The sequence below is a fragment of the Eurosta solidaginis genome, chromosome 5 (genome assembly GCF_040869045.1).
Source record: "Eurosta solidaginis isolate ZX-2024a chromosome 5, ASM4086904v1, whole genome shotgun sequence".
NCBI classification, from domain to species: Eukaryota; Metazoa; Arthropoda; class Insecta; order Diptera; family Tephritidae; genus Eurosta; species Eurosta solidaginis.
Genome location: NC_090323.1, coordinates 206,034,120 through 206,042,773, shown reverse-complemented (window position 1 = coordinate 206,042,773; position 8,654 = coordinate 206,034,120). Strand labels below are relative to the sequence as shown.

Below are 8,654 nucleotides of genomic sequence, written 5' to 3'. Positions count from 1 at the left end.
CTTGTTGTGCCATCAGCTAAACATTTCTCTTCAACTGAAATTTTAAGTAATTTACGTGAACATTTTCGAAATGTTAGATCAAATTTAAGTCATCATAAAGATTCTGATACTGGAATTTACGTTCCAAAAGATCTTCAAAATTGTAAATTTGCATTTGTTAGAGTCATTAATAAACATTCATTACAACAACCATATGAAGGACCTTACAAAATTGTGGAAAAAGATCAAAAATGTTTTAAACTTGAAATAGATAATAATATTAAAACTATTCCTATTGATAGATTAAAACCTGCAATAATTGAAACAACAGACACAAACAACACCAAGAATTTACATGAAAAGAGAGTTACATTCAATTTGTTTAATGATAAATTTTCTTGAAGGGGGAGTCATGTAGGGTTCTTATTATTTTTATTTAACTTTGTATTTTAGTTACTTTGAACTTTGTAATTTTTAAATGTATTATCAATATTTTAAGTTTCAATATTGATTTTTCAATTTTCAAAAATTTTCATTGTTGTGAAAAATAAAGAAAGAATTTGACGCATACTTTTAGGCGTGTTTAAAGAAATATAATTTAAAGTTTTGTTAAAAAATAATACGTGGTTTCAATTACTACACCGGGTACCCCTAGAATGTGCTTATAGAATATGAATAACAAATGAAAGCTGTTGATGAGTGCTTTAGTGGGGGCAATTTTCATACCCCTGGCTGACTAGGGTCTCGAGATATAGGTCAAAACGTGGGCCCGTGAACGCCTAGATAGTGTTTTTACATTATGGGTATCAAATTGAAGCTGTTGATGAGTGCTTTAGTACAGAGTAAGTTTGCTGGGTGACTAGGGTCTCGAGATATAGGCCAAAACATGGACCCGGATACACCTAGAATGTGTTTTTACATTATGGGTATCAAATTGAAGCTGTTGATGTGTGTTTTAGTACAGAGTAAGTTTTACACCGCTGGGTGACTAGGGTCTAGATATATATTCCAAAAAATGGACCCGGATACCTCTAGAATGTGTGTGTATTATGGATATCAAATGAAAGCTGTTGCTGAGAGCTTTAAGGCAGTTTTCATTGTGATATTCGATTTATTCGCATCAGCCTGACAAAACTGATAAATATGCATGCGAAGCCGAAATAAAAACATGGATTAATAATACTCGCATGCCTATTTACATACGTCACATTCGATTTGCCTGAAATTTGGTATATATTTTGCCTATATTAGTATTTACGATACTTTTTTCCGGAAAGTAGACCAGAGACGAACTGGGACTAGGATTCGGACTAGGACTGGGACTGAGACTGAGACTGAGACTGAGACTCGGAGTGGGACTGGGACTGAGACTCGGAATGGGACTAGAACAAAATATATACCACCCTCTGGGACTGGCAAGAAGATATGAAGAAGAATGAGAAAAATTGAGAGAAGAGAAAAGAGAGGAGACTGAGAAAGAGATAGAATGAGACGAAGATGGATATAAATGAAGCGAAAAATACGGAGAAAGGAGTGAATACAAAGATTAGGAAAAAGTGTAGAGGGGCGAGGGCAGAGTTAGACGGAAAAAGCTTATTAAAATGTATGCAGATAGACCAAATTTAGGGCAGAACAACGTCTGCCGGGTCTGCTAGTCTCTTTATATATTTAAAAAAACTATGGCAAAGTCGCAACCTGTTTGTTTTCACAAGCATTTCTCGTTATAAACATTAGTTGATATTCGTCTTTCCCAAAGTTGTCCACAAACTTGCAACCGCCAAAAGCCAAGCTATCACTGCAATAAAGAAAAACGCCGTAAAATGTCTACTCATCTTTGTTGATAAAATCTTTTTCTTATTACCTCTTGACCGCAAAGTCATCCAACATTTTAATGAATTTTCGAGAAATAACTTTTTCATCAGCGCGAATATTTGAACGACCACTTCTATTGAAAATCAGAAAGAAGTCATCTCCATGCACAGTACCTGTAAAATGACAGGAAATATTATTTATTAACCAGCCGAGGCCCTAGAAAATATCTGTTATTATTTTTAGGCTGGAATCAATTCTGTGTGTAATAAGAGTAGCAAGCTTTTTTCCTACTGCAAAACTCGCGCCTCCGTTCCTTATTCTCCAGTGCTCCAACACATATATAATTCCACCAGTTTTTGGTTCTCTACACATTACTGTTTCGATATCTTACGCGGTAAACGAAGATCACTATTCACTCCCCAGCGGGTTAGAGGGTCAGAATATATCCGGCAAAGGACCATCACATCGATGACACTACCCAAAGCCTTCGGGGAGCAACCTTATCGCTACAACAACAACAACATTACTATTCACTTGATTTTTTCCTCTTTTAACTTTCTCGAAATATGAAATACATGCTTATATACCCGCTTACTAAACCAATCCTGAACTAAATTCCTACAGAGGTACTAGGTCTGAGCAAATTTAAAGTTTTAAGTCACTCTGTGATGTTGTTGTTTTATTTGTTCGGGTTCCAAGGAAACTGGAAGTCTCAACAGGGGCGGAGTAAGATTGGAGTTAAAGGCGTCGATTCCACATTACAATTGAAAAGGTGGTTGGTGTCATGCGGGGACACATCGCATGCAGGACATACATTACGTATGTAGTTGTTGTTGCGATAAGGACACTCCCGAATGCCTTGCGGAGTGTTATCGATGTTGATGGTCATTTGCCGGATACAGATCCGATACGCTACGGTAAGAAGTGCCCTTTGGCGGACAGTTGATGTGGCCTGCTGGGCAGCGTTGTTCCTAGAAGGTGGCGTTGGTACGTTTGAGAGAGAACCGCGGGACGTCCTTGCACGTGAACCAGGGAGCCACAAAGGTTTTGAAGACATTTCTTGGGCGAAGAAGGTTGGGTTCTAATCCAGAACTACCTTAACAGTGTAGCCATCTTTTACACGTGACACACTGGCAAGATTATGACCGTCTGAGGTAAATCCTTTTCCGACATATGCAGCGGAACCACAGCCTTGGACTGGGGTTAGGTTCGATACCCTCCCGGAGCCGGAGGGTATGGAGGAGGCCGGCTGCAAGGAGCTGCTCCGAGGATGATAATTTGTGGGAGGGACGTAACAAATTAAATGGGGTTATACTGAAGCTCAGTATTCACCCTTAAAAAGGATTATCTATAAATAGGCATTCGGTTCTATTTAACGGAGCTACTAGGGATTTGTCCCAACCAAGGACTGTCATTTCAGTGTAACCCCATTTAATTTGTTGTGTCCCTCCCACAAATTGTCATCCTCCCAGCAGCTCCTTGCAGCGGGACTGCTCCGGAAAGGTATCAAACCCAATCGGGGTCCGTCTCCTGCCCCGCTCCTGAGAAATGGTTTTGCTGCGTTTGCCGGCAAAGAATCTTTTTAGGACGATCATACTCTTGTCAGTGTGTCACGTGCAAAGGTTGGTTGCATCGAACAGGTTGTTCTGGGCTAGATCCCAAAATCAGAAATCCTCGTAACTTTTATAAATCTTTTGTGGCTCCTTGCTGTGCACGCCCAAAGGCGTCCCGTAGTCTACGCTTTAGCGACACCACCACACACACCCCCCCCCCCCCACACCTTTTGCACCGTTTCCATCGCAGAATATATATGTTTGCGACATCCGCCCAATGCAGCTCCTGCCTTGGACGGTGCCACTTTCCTAGATGTTCTGGTATCTGGACGGAAACTCCCCGACGGGCTTCATTGCGCCATGCTGCCAGGCCGCAAATCATATACACCGGGTACCCCAATGCTTACCCAGGGACGTCCAGTCCCAGGGCCACAACAGCAATTGCGTCCTAGCCTTTCACAATCGAGGTGTAGTCACCCGTCACTTACTTCTAGAGTGACGACGTCTCCCCCGCTGCACTTCAGAATTCTGCAGTTCAACTGTAATGGATTAACTGGCAAGATCACGGAGATAGTCGATTTCATGAAGCGGCACAACACCCGCATTGCTGCGATTGAAGAGACTAAACTCACAGCAAGATCTGCTCTGCAGACCTATTCTGGGTATAATGTCCACAGAAAAGATCGCGAGAGCGGAAATGGAGGCGGTATCGGGTTTATTATAGACCACTCAGTGCAATATCATATATTTGACCCCGGCATCGACCGCAGGCACAATGTCCTAGAACGACACGGCTTATCTGTCCGGCCAGGCGATGTAAACCTAGAAATCATCAATGTCTACATCCCTCCTGCCACCTGCTACCCAAGTGGATACTGCCCTAATATTAGAGCCTTACTCACTGGCGATAATCGCATTATCTTGGGCGATTTCAATTCCCATCACGATCTATGGCATACAAACTTGCAGGCGGACAGCAGGGGTGAGATGTTGGCGGATCAAATAGAAGAAACGACGTTCTGCACAATAAACGGAGACGCCCCCATTCGTATGGTAGGAAGCTGTCACAGTTCGCCAGATATATCAATCGTGAGCGCAGGACTCGTAAACTGCGTCAACTGGCAGCCGATGGTAACATTGGCATCCGACCACCTGCCAATACTTATTTCGATCGAGCGTACCGCCTAAAGCCTGGGAAACCAACTAACATAGGAGTGTCATATCGCCCGGTATCTCTCCTATCGCCAGTAGCCAAGACGCTTCAAGCCATTTCGCTCCCTTATTTCAAAGCAAATTTGTAACCAGCATGGCGTTAGAAAACTTCATAGCACAATCACCGCGCTAAATGCCATTAGCACCCAGATAAATTGCGGTTTATATCAAAACCCTCACCATAGAACAGTACTCGTTGCGCTAGACCTATCAAAAGCTTTTGATACGGTCAACCATGGCACGTTACTGCAAGACCTGGAAGGGTCTTCCCTTCCCCCAAGTCTTAAAAAGTGGACCGCAAATTATCTGGGTGCCCGGCAGGCATCGGTGCAATTTAGAAACGCAACATCAAAACCAAGATGAATTAAACAAGGGGTGCCACATGGTGGTGTCGTATCCCCACTTTTGTTTAAGTTCTACATATCAAAACTACCTTCGCCACCAGAAGGAGTTACTATCGTTTCCTACGCCGATAACTGGAGAATGATGGCCACATGCCAAGGCCCACAGATTGATGAGCCTTGCAACCAATGCAACCTCCCTGATCTCTCCAGTTTTTTCACCTCGCGAAGCCTGACATTATCATCGACTAAATCATCGGCGACCTTATTTACAACATGGACGTCCCAAATGTCGATCATTTTGAACATCCACGTCAATGGCACTACGCTACCGACTGTCTTACACCCCAAAATCTTGGGTGTGACGTTGGATCAGGATTTACATTTTGGTGAGCATGCAGCCGCAATTGTACCGAAAATCCAGAGCCATAAGAAATCCTCAAATCTCTTGCTGGCAGTACTTGAGGAAAAGATAAAGAAACGCTCATTACCACTTACAAAGCAATTGGCTAGCCGATTGCATGCTACGCGTCCCCGATATGTTCGCCAAGCCTAAAGACTACTCACTGGAAGAAGCTACAGGCCTGCCAAAATACTGTCCTCAGAACCGCCACGGGTTGTCTTATGTCCCCAGAATACCATCTACATAAAGAGGCGAGAATACTCCCCATCAGGGAGAGAAATTAAATGGTAACCAAACAGTTCCTGTTGAATACCCAGAAACCTGGACATCCCAACCGACATCTGATTGATGAGCCAACACCGCCCAGGGGCTTAAGGAGTCATCTCCGTAAGCATTATGAGGAAATACGGCACCTGAGAACACAGCCGTATGAAGCCAAAAAGCACAAGCAGTTCCTCAGTGAACTCCACAAACAGTAGTCGGACCTCTATGTCAGGAATTGCCCGGTGAATTCTGTATTCAAAGCACAATACCCTAAACTTGGAGAAGACGAACGCACTCTCCCCAGGGAAACGCGAGTCACTCTAGCTCAACTTCGTTCTGGATACTGTAACAGGTTAAAATCTTACCTATCCAGAATTAACCCCGACATACATTGCAATGTGTCCCCACATGACACCAACCATCTCTTCAGTTGTAATGTGGATCCAACGCCTCTAACACCCCTCTCATTATGGTCCACCCCTGTCGAAACAGCAAGTTTCCTTGGACTCCCATTAGAGGATATTGATGACAATTTGTGATCGGTCGCAGCTATTAGGTGGGGCGAAACATTGCTACAACAACAGCAACTGGGATTGGCATGAACAATGCTATTCATTACATTACGCCTGTTGTTATTTGTGTAATAGCCGCCAGACATCAAAGTGGCGATTCAAAGAAGTGCAGCGGGATACCCCTTTTTGAAATATATACCTGGTACGTGGAACGTTCTAAGTTTTATCATTTCGCCTAGTAAGTGGAGAATAATAGTGAGAGATGAAATGTGCCAGCTCGATGCATCCAGCACTAGCTTAAGACAACCCTTAGCGTCTTTCCTCACTGACCTGAGGGTTATGAGCTACAGGAACAAAACATAAACAATTAACATACCCATTTCGACATCTTGGCGACCTGATAGCATGTGTCCCATATTCTGCTCTGCTGGATTATCATAAACATATGCATAAATTGGACTTCGTCCATATATTCTTTGCAACCGTATCGCTTGCTCAATACCATCTCTAAATAGAACATCCGTATACATACGCTGTACATTCAAATATGTGTCAATTGAGAAATCTTTACTGCCCAAATAACGCCGCTTCAATGCAACCGAATAATCATCCATTTGTTCTACGCTCTGCATAGTATCCTTATAAAATAAATTGTATGGCGCTAAATCATACCAACGATCATTGAATACTTCAATCAACTCCTCTCCCCACCGGTTACGTTGAAGTAACTCAGCAGCATTGTAGCCACCATCTTGTGCGCAATACGATACCAACCAAGGCAACTGCGCAAAGTTACCAGATTTAACTATTTGTAGTGGCGAACGGGTCAGGAATGCATCCTCAACTTCAACACTCTCTATGCTGGGGCCAAATGTTGTAAATGGATTATAACCGAGGACGAGAAAGTCTTGTACACCACGCACAATATCCGTAGCTGGCTTTCGTTGTAAGCAATCCTTGATAGCTTGTGAACTGTTTACGTCAGGACACTTCAAATTTCTAGCCAATTGAAAAGCACGTTCACGTGACTTATGTGTAATGGCCCATGGGTTGAAGGCAGTACCGCTAATTGATGCAGCCGCATACGCATATTCTGTAAAATTTTGTTGTGCCAACATATGAAGATGTACAGCCACTCCACCCGAAGAGAAACCCAACACAGTTATGCGTTCCGGATCGCCACCAAAATTTGCAATATTCGCTTTAATCCATTTTAGCGCCAAACGTTGGTCCTTCAGGCCAAAGTTCCCAGCTATAATTGCATCTTCTGTACTAAGAAATCCTAAAGGTCCGAGACGAAAATTGATTTTAACAACAATAAAACGTCCGTGACGCATTAAATAATCATGACCGTTGACCTTTCCTGAACTGTACATAAAAGCGCCACCATGTAAAAGCACCAGCACAGGCAAAGCATATTTTTGCCTCTTTATACCCGCTTGTAATTTTGGTTTATATACACTTACAGTGAGACAATCTTCTACACCGTGTAGCTTATCAACGCCGACTGTGAATTGATCCCATTGCATACATTCTACTGGTTCACGTGTAGCATCGAATGTGTCTAACCATTTGGTTCTATATGATTTGGGCGACTCAAATCGTAAGGGGCCTAGAGGTGGTTCTGCATAAGGTATCGACTCATAACTGTAAAAATAATCATCATCACGTCCACGTATTTGACCGTTAGGTAAATCAATGATTAATTCATTAATGTGCTCATTATTGTGTGCTGCAGCGTTCTGAGAGCGAAGCGCGAAAAATAATACCGTTACGCAGTGAGACCAAAGTTGTAGATGCATCCTAGCTAAAGCGTTTTAATTTAATGACTAACTAAAATACAAATAATTTGTGTTAGTTATATATGTAGCTTTTCTAAATATATTTTTATATGTAAACATACATTCACAGGGGCGCAATTAGACTCTTGTATTAACGAAAAGCATTTGTTATCACGGCCGCCGTGGTATGATGGTAGCGTGCTCCGCCTACCACACCGTATGCCCTGGGTTCACACCCCGGGCAAAGCAACATCAAAATTTTAGAAATAAGGTTTTTCAATTAGAATAAACTTTTTCTAAGCGGGGTCGCCCCTCGGCAGTGTTTGGCAAGCGCTCCGAGTGTATTTCTGCCATGAAAAGCTCTCAGTGAAAACTCATCTGCCTTGCAGATGCCGTTAGGAGTCGGCATAAAACATGTAGGTCCCGTCCGGCCAATTTGTAGGGAAAATCCAGAGGAGCACGACGCAAATTGGAAGAGCAGCTCGGCCTTAGATCTCTTCGGAGGTTATCGCGCCTTACATTTATTTTTTATACCTTTCATGAACATGAAATGGTATATTAACTTTGGTCCGATGTTTGTAACGTTGAGAAATATAGAAGATAGACTCACCATTAAGTATACCGAATTGATCAGGGCGACGAACTGAGTTGATATAGCCATGTCCGTCTGTCCGTCAGTCTGTCCGTCCGTCTGTCTGTTTGAACGCAAACTAGTCCTCAAATTTTGAGATATCTCAATGAAATTTGGCACAAGGATGCATTTTTATAAGCTTTTATTTACTTTCACTTTTGTTGTC

General features: G+C 42.6%; 1 protein-coding gene across 1 annotated transcript; it reads right to left on the bottom strand.

Moving 5' to 3' along the window:
* Positions 1 to 329: 329 nt before the first annotated feature.
* Est-P (Esterase P) lies at positions 330 to 7,995 on the bottom strand. Its single transcript, XM_067787729.1, has 4 exons — positions 7,980 to 7,995; positions 6,453 to 7,909; positions 1,841 to 1,964; positions 330 to 1,774 (listed from the first exon to the last, which is right to left on the bottom strand). The coding sequence occupies exons 2-4, from the start codon at positions 7,876 to 7,878 to the stop codon at positions 1,657 to 1,659; spliced, it is 1,668 nt and encodes a 555-aa protein (XP_067643830.1). The 5' UTR covers positions 7,879 to 7,909; positions 7,980 to 7,995; the 3' UTR covers positions 330 to 1,656.
* Between the last annotated feature and the right edge of the window lie 659 nt (positions 7,996 to 8,654).

What these genes read in the sequence shown, in the direction of transcription:
- Est-P (XM_067787729.1), bottom strand. Translation starts at nt 7,878, where the DNA reads ATGCATCTACAACTTTGGTCTCACTGCGTAACGGTATTATTTTTCGCG. An exon ending in TCGCCAAGATGTCGAAATGG is followed by an intron (nt 1,965 to 6,452) that starts GTATGTTAATTG and finishes GTCATTTTACAG; the next exon opens with GTACTGTGCATGGAGATGAC. An exon ending in GATGACTTTGCGGTCAAGAG is followed by an intron (nt 1,775 to 1,840) that starts GTAATAAGAAAA and finishes TCTTTATTGCAG; the next exon opens with TGATAGCTTGGCTTTTGGCG.